This window comes from Egretta garzetta, unplaced genomic scaffold (assembly GCF_000687185.1).
Source record: "Egretta garzetta isolate BGI_Z169 unplaced genomic scaffold, ASM68718v1 scaffold71, whole genome shotgun sequence".
Taxonomy (NCBI): Eukaryota; Metazoa; Chordata; class Aves; order Pelecaniformes; family Ardeidae; genus Egretta; species Egretta garzetta.
In genome coordinates this window covers 585,982-601,938 of record NW_009258618.1, presented here as the reverse complement: position 1 = coordinate 601,938, position 15,957 = coordinate 585,982, and the positions used below count along the sequence as shown (strand labels likewise).

The following is a 15,957-nucleotide window of genomic DNA, read 5'->3' as shown; positions in this document are numbered from 1 at the left end:
TGGTGACTACCTTCCAAACTATTTTTTCTTTTTTTTTTGTGCCAAATGTACACAATTTAATTACCGCAGTGAGAGAGGGAAGAAGTTACCAGTGGGAAGAGATTTCTGCTTCTTGGAAATGAACTCTGGCCTTTATTTTCAGAAGAACTAGCTACTCTCCATTAGACCCTGCCTCCTCTGATCTTTGTAACTTTAAAGACTAGTAATTTAATTGGCTAGCACTATGCCTTTTCACAAAGTGCAATCACTAGTGCTTTCCCAGACAAAGTCACACATTCTTGAGCAAAAAATGCAAGCAGTTCCATAGCAAAACATGGCATCACAACAGTTTCAGAAGGTCACATCTGCTAATATGCCACACATACACATTGGTATATTCCTATAAACAATTAGGTACATTTACACAATTTACACAGTCTGCGTTCAAACAAATTAGATTGTGTTGTCCACTGTATATATACTACAATTTATGAAATTGTGCAGCATTCAAAGACTGGATCTATAACTATAATGACTAGAAATTCAAAAATAGCCATGCAATTGTCCATGTTACAGAAACGCTTCTATTTTGGCTGTTGCAACCCCCCCTGAAATGTCCGTAACTTACAGCCAATTAAATTCTTCTGTAAAAATTGTGTTAGTTTCCAACGCAAAATTAACGAAACGTATGAAAAACGGTAAACAGCTTCTGAAGTGCTTCTTCTTTGTGTCTTGAAGATGAGTAATACTGCAACATTATGTTGAGGCTGATAAGGTACTCCCCTTCTATCTTCCCAAACTGGGAACTACTCTTTACAGGATAGTATCAAAATATACACACATTTTGAAGTTAAAATAAATACTTGAAATTATTAAAAATTAAAGTTTTGTTCAAATTACAACAGTTATCCAGCTATAGATCACAGTATTTAAAAACATGAAGCAAACACTTTTTTTTTTTTAAGTATTGGACAAGAATATATATATACCTTAGTAAGCTGGGCCAGAGAAATAGATGCAGAAGAGTCATCAATCTGTTCACAAAAAATTAAACACATATTCAAGTTCTACAGTCAAAAACATAGCAATTAGTTAACCTCTACTGTAACCTGAAAGTCTGCACTATAGCCTCTGAGTGTCACTGAAAGAGGCATTTCCGACCTAATAGAAATTGTATTTGTTCAAAACAAAGTCCAGACCTAGGACGGCTTACGAGTGTTTATGTGGTTAACGAGAACTAAAACAACCAAACCCCCCCGAGATCAACTTATTGCTCCGGGATATCTCAGAGAGGGACCCTTGTCGAATGCTCACAACTGCTTACAAGTTGAAGGGGTAAGGAAGCTGTCAATTTTCAGCTAAAAAGGATTTTTTAAAAAAATTCAGTTTATTTAAGAAGGACGCATCACTACAGGAAACTTATTTGTTTGGAAATGAATCACTTAATGTCTCATCATTTATAAATGGACATGGTTATGCTTTTATGAACATGGTAATTGCCTGTCAGAATAAAGCACAGGCACATCAGCCCTGGAACATGAACTCTGCCCATCCTGTCAGTAAGCTTAAAAATGCCAAACTCGCCACAGCCCACAAAACCCAACTAAAAACACCAACCCAAACCATCAGCCATAAAAGCAACCCACCACTTGGTCTAGGAAAAAAACCCAACCAAACAAAAACATACTGCATTGAATAATTGAGGGTGTTTACCATGACAGAGTAGCCTATAAAAATTGAGGAAACTGATTTATTGTGTTTTATTAGACCACAGGCCACACTATCTAAATCAGTTTGGGAAGTGTGAGAATTTAGTATTTTTCTTGCTATAAGACCAAACCCAATTTTTAATAGCGGCCCAGTACTAAATGAACAAAAGCAAGAAAGTGTAAAGCATACTCTTGATGATGAAAACATGAATTCAGAGCACAATCCTGTCATTTTTTTCTCCATTACAACCACAGTCCTCCCTCCCAGCTCCCTACTGGAACAGCTTGCAGGAATGAAGTCCTCGGGCCACTGGTTAGTAACAGACTGCAGTGTTTATTGAGAACTAAGACTGAAGGGCAGTTTTTCCACAAGCAAAAAGAGCAACTCTTATCTAGTTCCTTTTCCAGTATATTGGATTATATGACATCGCAAGCAGCAGTTAAGTTTACACTAGGTAAACGTTATCACACTCGGATCATGGCTTATTATGTCTTAAGTTGTTCAAAATCGTAGAATAAAATTTCACAATGTAAACTGAACAGCTCTCCTCAGGAGGTCACCAAATTGATCAGAAGAGAGATTATAAACCCTTCCTTGGCAAAAGCTCTTGTCCTTCATCACCTAATGTAGCTCAAGAATTTGAGGGAGCCGGGGGGGGGGGGGGGGGGGGGGAAGGGAAAAAAAATAATCTACATGCCAATGATGATGCCTCACTCCAGTTAATCATTCCTTCTCTATGTTTATAGGAAAGCACATACAGCATTACTGTACTACTAACGAAAAAGTTCTCGAAAATGTGCCTTTGGAGAGGAACACCCAGATCTGGAAAGAGACCTCCTTTCCACTGCAGGTCTTACCAGAAGATTCAAGCCTTCCTTCTTTTCAGAACATTCTGTACCTAGCTATGTTACAAAGGAAGTCTGATGAAGTATTTTGAAGCTCCAAGCTCCATATGCCACTCTTTTTTACGTGTGGAAAAACAGGCCTATGTTCTCTCATGGCAGGCACAACCACTATCATCCTGTGGTTTTTCAGAAGCAAACAAGAAATTAGGAAAGCTCGCTATTGGAGATAGCAGTAAACAGTCTAGTATGGACCAGTAACTGAAACATAACAGTTCATAAACTATTAATTAGTTCTCGTATTTCTTTAGGAAGCAGTCATTATATGGCTTGCAGGCAACAGCCTAATTTCTTTAAGAAGGCAATAGCACTCCTTTCTACTAAAGTTATCAAAAACAAATAGGTAGTTAATGTGCTATTTAGTATGTTTGCCCAACAGCCATCTTCCAAAGATCCTACATTCTTGTATCTTTTTTTTTTTCCCCCTTTAAATTTCTACAGAGGTATTTCCTACCAGTTCCTCAAATCAGTCAAATAGAAACATCTCCATGAAACTCATATACAACCCTAAGATAATTGTGCAGAAGAACTGGGGGAAAAAACCCAACCCTCAAAAAACCCAGAATCGACAGTCAATGTATTAACTCCCATTCAAACCGAAGTCTAAACAGAAACTAACATAAAGCAAGTGGGAAAGGGGACAGAAAATAGGAGGAAAATGCAAATCTCACTGCTGGAGCACTACATTTAAACTACAGTGGTTTCCTAAAACCAAACAGCTTGGCTAAACTAAAAATTCAGCCAAGAAGGATCACCCTTGTGCGTGACGACACTACGCCAATGGGCACAACTGCATTTCTGCAGCCTCCAAGGACAAATACCAACTAGCGACCCTTGCAGTTACCGGAACAGTAACACTATACCAGAAAAGATCCACTTTCTTGCTTTGGCTGTAGTTAACAGTAGGACAGCAGCACAAATCTGCAAGTGTACCATAAGAGCTAACATAAGAGCAAGACAATGAAGAAATAGAGTATAAGCTTTTGTGCACCCTTTAAAAAAAAATCTTAATTTAAATTTTGCTGCTTTACTGCTCAACAATAATTGGCAAATTATTTATCCCTACCACATCAAGATCCAGAGTCTGCTTTGAAATACATGCAGAAATATGCATATTAAAAAAAACAAAAAACAAACAAACAAAATAACAAAACCCCCACACTTTAGACCAAAACCTGAGTTAGCTTAAGAACAAAGCTAATTGTGTTTCCAACACTGGAAGCACCTGAGGCTGCAGTGCTTTTACAGGGAGCGTGGGAGAGGGGACTTGTAACGAGAGATGCAAGGCTTCCACCCTCCCTACAGCTACCCACAGCCCGAATCTGGTACAGTCAGAGCAAACAAGGAGGGAATGGTTTTGCTTTGCCTTTCATTTACTTTAATTAGTTCTAACTAACACTAAGTCTTCCCTCCCACTCCAGGATTTTTTCCTTTTTTTCTTTTTTGAGACATCTATGTTAGCTTATGGTAAGATGCTACTTAGGAATGCAATACAGACATGCCAGGGAACACACAAGGCTAAAAGAATGTTAACTTTATTTATGAACATGTGATTTGTGTTTATACACATGCTAGTAAACAAAAAGAAAAATAACTGTTTTCAAGAAATAAAAACCCATCTGAATTAGATCAAATACTATAAACGTGGTTTACATAAATGCATTACATTAACTACTAGGGTCACTGGGCCAGTTAAACTAACTCAAACTCACAATGAGAGGCATTCATGTCCAAAAATGAATTCGAATCAATCAGTGATAGAATTACGGATGCAGATTTAGACTGAGTGTTTTTAGACCTACACACAAAAAGTTTTCAATTTTAAGTAGGTGGTATACCATTCCACAAGAATCAGAGGCTGTATTCTTCACAGAACACAGACCCAGAGTTCATGAATTTCTAGATTAAGTTATCCTAACAGCTTATCAAGCGATCAGATCCAATGATCCAGGGTTAGTGTAATGCCTCACAGCATTCTAGTGAAGAAAAAACAGTTATACTTAAAATAAAGATGAAAAATAAAAACCACCAAATAGTAATTTTTATACTATAAGGACTATTTTGAAATGCGTAGGTACACATATTATTCGACCCAAGTGGCAAATCAACATCTAGACCATTACCAGTCAACTATTTCCGTATGTTACTTATTTATATTCTAGCAGAACGACAGCATTTTCAAACCTGAAGAAAAAAGCTGCCCCTTTTCCAAATGTAAATTCAAAATGGTGGTATACTAAAGAAAGGCTTAACCTTTGAGAAATCAAAGCAGCATCGAACCCTGAAGGCACCCAGATCCAAAAGTGTACCGCAGGCAGAAATTAAGAAAAATGATGGGGATTTTACCCGCAAATGCACCAGGCTCTAACCTTGTGCCAAAATTTGTACCAGGTATTTTCATTTGCAGGCGGGCTATTAAACTAAACATCAGATAAAAGTGGAAAGATCAAATGCAGAACTTTAGAATACCACTTTGTGTAGCAACGATATTTAAATTCATGACAATCTATTAAAGACATTTATGTACTCAGAGGGGCCCAAACAATATCATTTCAATTATACAGTTTTAGGAACAAATACCCAAGTATTTAAGGACACAAAAAGGAATCATTTAGCTGCACAGAACTGTCCTCAAAGTGTATGGGATATGCTGGTTTTGGTATTTGTTTGAACCCCCAAGTCAAAAGTAAGAAACAGTACCAATTTTAACAATAATGGTTTCTCAGTGGTTTTTGATAACATTTTCAAAAACCATTAGGCAAAAAAAGTATTTAAAAACAAAAGCTAAGTGATACAATGTGAAAATGGCAAAAAATACACTCCAAACAATTTTTATTGCAAGAAACAAAAAGCACACAACAACCTATACAAACATACATATTACTAGCTATAGACAGACAGATGTAGAACATGGCACCATGTTCAGTTGTGTAAACCTTGAACCTACATGATCTAAAAACGATCATACATTATCTGTACAACACAAAGTCATACAGGAAAATATTCTAGCATATTCAGTATGAAATACAATGCATTACTGGGCACAAATACCAATATTCACATTAGAACTGTGCAAATGATGGCATTACTCAGTTTTTACTACGCTGAATCAAATACATTGTATTTACAACATATACTACGTTTTACTGGAAAATATATTAAGCTAATGTTTGGAAAATTAATAAAAGGCTACATTGTTTATAATTAAGTGCAGTGTGTAGAAAAAAGTGTGAGATTGTGTTTTTACATACTGCTTTTGATGTTCCACTCACTGGCTCAGTTCGACTTCTAGAAGAAGAAACAAAGGTGATCAGAATTTAAAATAAAGCACCTGTACCCAACATAAAGCAATGAAAACAGATTATAAACCCTGAACTTCAAAGCATTATGTTCTGCTAGTCTAGCGAATTCGAAAATTTATTTGTATACATAAACTGTTCACTCTTGGTACATTCAGTGCAACTAAAAAAAAAAAACCACCCCAAAAATCACATTTCTACTTTGTCACAAATTACTCTAACACTTACAGATATAGAACACAACAGTGCAAGAGGAATCCCTCAGGTATTTTCTCTCTGCTATGTAAGTATCAAAAATACAAAGTCTGCACTGCAGTTTTGTGTTCTTAAATAAGCAACCATCAAAAGATGAAGGTAACTTTAGCCAATCTGTATATTCCTAGTATTACAAATAGGTACCAGATACAGTACTTCAGTTTCTAAGGCAGAACAGTGATAGCCTAGACACTTCCAAGTGCAGGTTTACTTAAGTAGAAAAATCAGTCATCTGACAAAGAAATAACAAAAATGTCAGCAGCACAGTCTTTAGAACAGCATTTCTTTGTGGAAGCCCAAGCACTGTGTTCAGATATCTACTATATTTAGCCATGAAAGTGCCAAAATACTAAACGTGTTACATATGCTATATTGACTAAAAATAGTAGTAGAAATGTCACCTGAAAGCAGTTTCTAGGATTTTGTGCGATTTAGGAGTCCTGTGACAAAAAAAAAGGTCTTAATTGCCAGAATTCGCTTTAAGATAATCTTGAAAATGCTACAGTATCTTAGGAAATATTTATTACACTTGACAACTTGCTGAGATTCCACATACTTATTGACCTGTATCTGCATGCTACTCATCATGAATCAGACACACAACCACTGATATGGTTAACAAACAGTTCATACATCATCCAAAGTGTCCCATGAGCAGAGGCAATTCAAAGGCTGCTATGGAATTTAGGTACAAACAGCGAGGCTCGTGCTTCCTGCTGCTGCTACAACAGCACCAGGCTTGCAATTACAGCCACGTACCTCCTGAAAATGAGGAAGTACAAGGAAAGACTTTACGCTACCACACAATAGTTTCTTCATCCATTTACCTTGAAGAACACACTACAAGGCCTCTCCACCATTAGAGCGTACCTTCATCACTCCCAAACATGAACCACTCTACCAGTTGTTTCTGCAATGTTTCCAGCTGAAGGAATAGAAAGCTGATCTGCCTGGTTAATTTTCAACGTTTGAACAGCAGCGCCATCCTTCCCTTATCCCCACATCCAGGTATTTATTTGACCCTTGATGCTAGTAGCATCTATCCTCTCATTTTAGGGCAGCATTACAATACCAGGAGAGGGGGCTATCCAACCAGAAATGGAGGATGCACTGACAAGACAGCACTGAGCATCCAGATTTAAATTAACCCCCAAAAGGCCATGTTTATAAGCACAAAGGTGTGGCATCCAGAATTACTCGTGAGTGCCTGAAAGTACTGCAACAACTACTGCAGTAATAGGTCCAAAGTTTACATGCAGAGCCACATAATTTCAGGGGTTTTTTGCTTGCAAATGCTTCATGGGTACCAGGATGGTGCTGTACTGTTTGTTCAAGACACACTGTAACTCATCAGTCTACTTTATTTATTGAGAACCAACATCAGGTTGGCAAAACCACAAGCTAATACTATCTACTAATTGTGGTGGAGAGGCGTATTTTTAAGAAGGCTGGAAAACATGACCATTCAAACGATGCTAATGTAGCTGATATAGAACTGGACTGTGCGAACACAGAAACAACAGCAATAATCCTGTGGTCAGGATTGCATCTGAATAGCTGTAATTTTAATCAATACATCCAATTCTCTGTCCTCCACAAATCTTAGGAATACAGGATTAAAACCTGGAGCACAGATATCAGCTTAGGGTAAAAACAGACTTAGAAAGATAACTAGAAATATTTGGTAAGGTGCTACACTGCTTGTGGAGTTTCAGGTTTGGAAAGGATTAACTCTTCCTTGATCTTACTCACACAAAAGGCAATACACTTTAGGATACTGTTCTTTCTCTCTTGCCTGAAACAGACATTGTCTTTAGGAAACAAACAGGAGCCACTTATGAATGAAACTTCTTGTTTGCATGGGTTGCCAGCTGGCAAGCCTTGGTCTTTCCTCTACAGCTAGTATGCAAAGCCCCCAGATTTGGGGCGTAAGAATACCTGCTATATCCCACCCCCTTCCCAAGTGCAAGAAATAGTCAAACACTGAGAATCAGACTCTCCTGAGAGGGTAACAGATTGTAAGTTTACACTAAAATGCCTATCTGTCTTTACTATAAAAGCAATAAAAGCAAACATATAATAAGGAATCTTTCCACGTAGAGGAAACAGGATCTACAACTTGGGTCTCAGAAAAATCAACCCCAAGAACAAACACAATAGAATCATCTTTAAAGTTGCCATTTTGGGCGTTCGAACCCCCTGTCCCAGCGGGCCTAAAACTGTAAGTCTGCTTTGGGACAGATACATTAAAATCTACCCCATGACAACAAAAACTAGCAGAGCTTTAACAAGCAAGACAGAACCTGAATGAATGCCTCTGTAAACTAATATAAATAAAAAAGTTAACACACTGAAACCCCTAACAAAGAATAGAATGCTTTATGGATACTTACATAACATATGTTTTGCTGGTAGCTTTGACTCCTCCGATAGGGATCCTTCTAACGATTACTGATGAGTTCTTGGGAATCAGAGCATTATCATCGGTGTATTCTGAAAACAACATCAATACAGAGAAAAACATTAGTCAATGCGTAAGAATGTATATTAATAGGTAATTACAAGGCACTTCAGAGAATCCCTTTACAGATAGATATAAAAGCAGCATTTTATATGTAACATCATGCTTTTATCGTCTCAACATACTAGTAGCACATTTCAAGAAATCTTCAGGTTTGATAATCAAACACAAGCAGCAAAATCTTTTTTTTCTTTTTAAATAGTTTGAAGGCCAACAGCAAAATGGTCTCAAAGGTCACTAAAGGAGAGTCTGCTAACACACGAGGTTCTTTCCTGATCTGGCTTAAGTTGCTTTTGCTTCTGTTAGGCTACAAAACAAACGGACCTTTGGAGAAAAGCAAACCACAGCAAAGTCTCACCCGCATAAAACAGATTCTAAAGCCTGACTTGCTTGCCCTGCAACAAAACAGGCACTTAGCTAAAGCATGGAAACTTCGAGCCGCTGCTTTCATAGCTATTACCTAAAACCAAGTTACCAGTGCTCAAGCCTGCCATTGCTGCCTGTTTCTTGGAACTTAATCCATCAACTCTCCACTTCTCAGCTAGTCAGTGCTTTACATTTAAATTGAAATGACACTGGCAATGCTAGAATTTGGATCACAGAAATTTGGTGGGGTTTTTTTCCGAGTAGGGCAGAATTGGCTCCAACTGAAGTGGTGTCTCCCCTCTTAAGCTCATCACCTAGTTTGAGTTAACCAAAGGGACATGAATTTTTTGTATTCACTTTTTGCAGAGCAAGGAGTCTCAAACAAAATTACTTAAGACGACAGCCTTTGAAAGCCTTTAGAAAGCAACATGTGCTGGAAGCTATCCATGCCTTGCCTTGGCTTAGACCATGTCAGTCTCCCAAAGACGAGGAAAGCCTTCTGAGCTTTTACATAAGGCCCAAACAAAAAAAACCACCCTACCCAAGACACTTGGACTGAGTAAGCTTAAAATGCAAAGATCTCTCCACAAGAATGGTTTTTATATTGCACTTACACAAGCTGGATATGACTAAGTATTTTAAAGCGCTATCAGCAGCCACTCCCTGGAATCTGCCTACAGTTTTAAATATTAAAAGCCCTTACCTTTGCAGACCAAATCAGAACCATGGTCTGAAAAGCAAAGATGTGTATCAAGCTCTGTCAGGGTGATCACACACAAAATAAAAGTATTTCACAATTTATGCTCCATTTTTCAGTATATTATTCCTATGGGCAAGAACCTCTCTTAGACCAAAACACACCTACCAGAAGACATTTTTTCAACAATGAAATGAAAATTTCACTTCTATTTCCAAACGACAGAATGCTGCTTCAGAAAACTGAGAAATCATATAGCTGAAACTAATTCCTGATCTTCCCCTAGTGAACCTAACAGCAAGCTTCCTCTGGACTTCAGAGTAGCTTCAGATTGCAGAAAGGACTACTAAGGACGAAAACAGAAGCTTTTAGAGCAGTCATATCCTGAAACCAGCCCCTAGAGCTCTTCTCAAAAGGAAAATCTAACCCTTGCACAGCCACCTGTCAAGAGAGGCCTGCACTGGGACTTTTTGGTGTAGGAGGAGCTCAAACAGTACTGAGGCCCATCAAACAGCTGGGAGATCACGCCAGCTGCACTTCTAGAAGCCCAAGGCTGCTGTTTCTACCTGCTGAATGGAGTCCTACAGTGTGTTCTTTCTGGTCCACATCACAATCCATGGACTGAGATTTCAGAGATGCAGGATAAGCAACGGTTTGCTACGCCTGTGCTGAACCACAGATTGTGGTAGTTCTGCAGAAGATTACAAGTGGCAGCACGTCTCCTAGAAATGCTTTTATTTGCAAATTATGCAAGCCTGCAGAGGTCAATCTGAACATGCACAACAGGTGTATGACACACAGAGAGGATTAAGTCCTCTTTTAGTATTTTTTGACAACTCATTGACCGTTAGGAGAGAAGCATTGACATCTGCCTTCTGAGTAGCCTATCCTTGTGTGTATACGTATAGAGATATATGCTTATTTTCAGTCCACTTGTTAAACGCACAGTGAAGAGAGCTCCAGCTGTCTAATAACATACTGATATAAAAGTGAATTCACTTTAAAAAGTCAGCCAGCACACACTGATCAACTGAAGAGTGACAATAGCTTGGTGAAGTAAAGGCTTTATTTGTACAGGACACTTACCAGGGCACATATTTGTATTGGGTACCTGAAGTATCCCACTAGCTTAGTCACCGCTTCAGAGAATTTGTGGAAGAGTGTTTACATACAGCAGAGTACATTGCTGAGTTAGTTCTGTGAAGGGACCCGATACCAGTTGGCTTTAGTACATTTATTTTCCCTTCACCTCAATTAATTGAATTCATTCTGGTGATGAAATTTTATTCAAAGTGAAGTCAAACAATGTAGACTAAAAAGTTAACTTTTTTTTTTAAATAGGAAAGTACTAAAGCTGGAGCGCTATTCCTGAAGGCCCTGGAAATCTTTGTTTGCTCGATTTGAATTTAACAGATGCCAGATTAGTCTGACAGCTCTCAAACTAAACTGGCATCTCCCAGCAGGATCCTGCTCCCCGCAAGCAGCAACATCCCCTAGCAGAGACTTGGCAACCACCAGGACCTGCAAAGCAGTGTCACCCTGCCTCGTCTCATGACTCGACATCTGCAAAGTGAGCTGTGACATCAGACTCAACAAGGCTACTTTTCACACTTCTCCAAGCAGAGCACCAATAGAAATATTCAACAAAGCTGGAGGTAACAACATTGTTGATTCTGACTCCCTTATAGCACAAAACTTGATTTACTGCCAGTGATGGCCAGTAAATGGCTACTGGGCTTTTGTCAATCTGACCTGTGCTTAAAAATAAGGATGCAGCTAACTTGGAAAGCTTGCAAAAGCAAAGGAAGATTTGGATGTTGTATTTGTTGAGAGCAGAAGAGACAACAGTCTATAACTTGCTATCTATTCTACAAGAAAACAGTATGCTTGAAAGAGTCACAGCAAAGAAGTATTTCAAGGAATGAATGGAGGCAGACAAGTTAAATAATTGCTGCCTCACACTGAGTTAGAAATCTTACATCAACAATTGCATTAGTGCCCGCAACCTCCTTCCTGCAAAAAAGCACAAACAGCTCAGGTTATGCTCTGAAGTTTATACTGCTTTACATTTAACTCACAATTTAAAAATCCCACTTCTAAATACATGAATAATTCTGAAAATCTGCTAGTTTTAATAATTTGTGTCATATGTATGCTATAAGCAAGTTACTGAAAAAAGTTCCTGCTTTGTTTTATGGCCTGCTTTAGCCCACCATTTTGAGTCTGGCAGCATTGCAAAAGCATCTCTCTGAGCACTATCTAGAGAAGTATTTTCACCCAGATAGAGTACAGAAGCTCATCAGAAGGCAAGCCTACATGTGAAACTACAGCGAAGAGCCTTTGTTAGGCTTAGATGCCTTGCTAACCATTTACACTACTGGGGGAAGGATTTGCAGAGTAAGAGATGAAAATGACTGCTAACATGCCCAAGTGTCCCTACCACAAAACAGAGTAACTCCCAAGAACACATTTTCCCTAGCACTTAAAAATATGCTTTCTCATTATGTGATTTTTTTAACTCTGTTCTCATCAACACCACTTGCACACTTTGCGACAAACAAATCAGCTGTGTAGCCAGCACTGAAAGCACTGCCTCGAAACATCCTGATTAACAGACTGGACTACTATTTCTGAATTTTCACCTCCCTCCAAAATAGGTATCAACGATCTCATCTACACCTGGTATATCATCATTTCTTGACTTAGCTAGTTCAGTAGGCCAAATGGTTCACGGAACTTTAATTTGCATCATTATTACACAGTACTGTGCTCCAAAAGGGCACCTATATTGCTTTGAAAGGATGAGTCAATGAAATCTAACATACTTTCAATCGTTAATCTGTTTATACAGACCGCCCGATGCCTTACTGTCCTATTGGCACTGCTTGCAGTTTCAGCATGTGACTGGGAAAGCAAAAGCGATGCTGGAGACGAGGTGGTAATGAACCAAACTGAGCCTGGCCTAAGCAGCTGGCCAAGGGACATGAAGGGGGCTGACAGCACACCCCCAAGAGGTCCCAAACCTGTTGGTGGCAGAGGCAGAGCAGCTGACTCCCAGACGGGCAGTGCACGAGCTCCACTGTAACATCATGGCTTTTGAATGGGCAATGACTTACCCTCAACCCAGCCAGAGAAACAGGGAAGGCCATAGTCTTTCTGAAAGCTCTACGTAATAACGCTGCATGGCAGCCCAAGAATAGAATTAATCGCGCTCGGAGGTGTAACCGAAGTAACCCTCCACACTAGCTCTGCAACACAAAATGGCACCATGAAGGGCAAGGTTTAAATGCCTTCTCTAAAATGCTAAGTCTGTGCAGTGTTGAAGACATTCCAGCAGACAGACAGACAAGCCATCAGCTGCGAGGCCAAAGTCAGAATTAGCATGACTTTGTTTTGAAGGCATCACATCATGGCATTACTAAAACTGTCAAGTGCATGATGCAACACTGAACTCGAGTTCTGAGCAAAAGAGACAGTCTTACAAGAGCAATATTCTTCCTTAAAACTATTATTCTAAAACCACTTCAGAGTCACATTTTTGGTTCTGTATTTTTTTGTGTTTTGCCTGATAAGCAGAATAGCACATTATCCAAGTGTTTTGAGTTGGAATGTTACAGGGCCTGAGTCTATTATAAAGACAGGCCAAGAAATTCAGATCAAATTAAAAGGAGGTAACTCTAAAAGCATCATTCTTGAGTACAGGCTTTTTGAAGGGAATTCTGCCTCTATAGAGGCAGAATTATATTCTGCCTCTAGAGTAGGCATGGAAAAGGACACACACACACCCCCCTTTGAAACAGGTCCCAACCATCCATTTTGCTTTCCCAGAATCTTAAAAAAAAAGGGTCCATCACATTTTTTTCCACTGATATTTAAAACGCTGTTTGCTTTTAGCTTGATTAGCATTGCTTCTATTACTAGATTTCCATTATGAAAGAAGTTACTGAACTGTAAAAAGGTTAAGAGCACTCTGAAAATTCTGAACAAGTAAGCCATCTTCACTCAAGGTTCACTTTGTTCTTTCCAAGATCATGTTAACTTTTAGTCAGGACTCCTCCACAGACAAAGTTATTAAAAACCAGTGCTTTATGTCCGCATGTAAGAATTCCAAACATCCCATTTAGGCAGAGCATCCTGGTTTTTTCCTTTATCTTCTGCAGGTGAGTTTAAGCATCTGCATCTGATTAATAAACCCAAAATTCACGGTTATGCATATAAACCAAAAATCTGGCACGCACGTATGCTGCACTGAAATGTGTTCTCTAGCTTTGCTCTGAAAACCACCGGGGGATTTTTGCGTTTTCACATGGAAAACACCCTTATGAAAACTTCAGTATCAGTGTCACTGATACAGTTTAAAATTTTCTACTCATTTTACAAAGGTCAAAGTGCAACACAACCTACCTAGAGATCCAGTCACTAACAAGAGTGATGCTCTTTTTTTAAGGATGCCAGGTACTCCTTCTTTAACTTCACCTTTAGGCAACACCACATTTAACAGAACCCAGTCAACCAAACATTTTTTATTCACTGGATTCTCATTATGTATGAAAACAAAGCAACACACTCGGTAAAACTGGTGTTATGTCTATTAGAGTAACACTGTATGAGGTAACAAGTCTATGAGCATAAATTTTTCTTCTAAAACTTTGCTTTCTGTTCCTCACCTGCTATAACAGAATCCACGTGCCTGGCCTATTTCAAAACATTTTTTTCTTATGGTGATAACAGCCACGCTCCATCACAGTTTATTCCCATCCAACACTCTGGTTTTGAGGCTGTTTTACAGGGACCCAACTATTACAGTAGTGACGTCAGCCAGCTGGCCGTAAGGCCTGCTAGCATTTGTGAAGCTGAATGCACATTAGCAACAAAAGGCAAAATTTAGAGACCCTTCTGCAGCAAAGCCCTTAAAGCAAATTAAACATTTTTCAAAAGCTCTTGACAATTTTATTCAATACTACTAGAAAAATCCAAGACTTCTGAAACGTATCTCTACCTACATATCTCATGCAATCCAGGGGTGCCCCTAAGACCCCTAACATGGTGCTGTTAAGCCTCTTCACAGGCATCCTCCTGAAAACAATTTAAATACCTGTAGAAAAACAGTGAGCTTTAGGTCCAGCTAGGACTTTAAAGGCTAGGGCTGAAGTTACAGTTACCACAACACGCAGATCGTTCTGTTTAAGTTTTAATACATGAAACAGGAAGAAAAAAATCCACTGGTACATATTTTAAAGAAAAGACTGTTGTAAGAGTGTCACGAAACCACAGAAAAAACCACTTGACAAGTCTTTTTATTTCTGGAAAGTCACATCCCAAAGTCTTCAATCACATTCAAACTGATCAAGATGGCAGCTTACCAAACCGAAATATCATTCTAATTAACACGAAACAGTTATCCTCCCTGACTCCCTGAGAATCAGGAACTATTTTATTAACTTTAACAGAATTTATGACTTTTCTAAGAACATTTCTTACATATATTCACCATAAATATTCTGCCATAAAACTTCAGTACTGTCCTGATATGGTTAACGTGTAATACGGGGGGGTGGGGGGAAGTTAGAAATTAATGAAGTGACACTCAATAGCACCTGAATGTCAATGCCTTTTGCAAAGAAAAGAAGTTATATGAACAAGAAATTCCAAAGTATAATTTAGATAGAAAGAGCACTCCTGTGCAAGATGGCTTTAAAGAGTCTGCATAGATTATAACCCATAGATACACTCTTGATCCAAATGTTGCTAGTGAGCAATTTCTGCAACGAGCACAAAACCAGTTTTCCAATGAAGTGGGGTAAAAGAAGTTGAAGACAAATTTAAGTCACCAAACCCACTTTCTTCAAATTAGCCATCTGTTCTATTTCTATCACTTTCGGCTTTCTCCACCAGATTTCAAAGAAATCTGGCAGGTTTGTTAACATTAAGACATCCTCCCACATTTCCTTATCATTTTAAGCAGAAGACGTCCAGGAAACCCAAACTTTTGTAAGCACTATGCGTCGCACACCAACCACGTATTCTTCTGCGCCCAGCTCCGCGTCTAACACTGACCCGAAGGTCGTTGTCAAAACGGCAACTCCGCGGGAGCGGCTCTGCGAGGCCCCCACACAATCGAATCGCATCCTCGCTTCTCACCCCGCTCAATCCCCGGCGCCGCTCGCCCTCCCGGTCGCCCCGCACGCCGGCGGGACGGGCCCCGGGCTGACTCACGCTGCGTGGGGA

General features: G+C 39.1%; 1 protein-coding gene across 1 annotated transcript in view; it reads right to left on the bottom strand.

The window, feature by feature from the left end:
* RBBP6 (RB binding protein 6, ubiquitin ligase) overlaps positions 1–15,957 on the bottom strand; it is a 71,069-nt gene that overhangs the window by 15,274 nt on the left and 39,838 nt on the right. Inside the window, exons 3-6 of the mRNA XM_009648082.2 lie at positions 8,539–8,638; positions 6,547–6,585; positions 5,843–5,879; positions 969–1,013 (exon numbers count right to left, since the gene is read on the bottom strand). Of these exons, the coding sequence (XP_009646377.2) occupies positions 969–1,013; positions 5,843–5,879; positions 6,547–6,585; positions 8,539–8,638 (221 nt within the window). The remainder of the gene's footprint in view (positions 1–968; positions 1,014–5,842; positions 5,880–6,546; positions 6,586–8,538; positions 8,639–15,957) is intronic.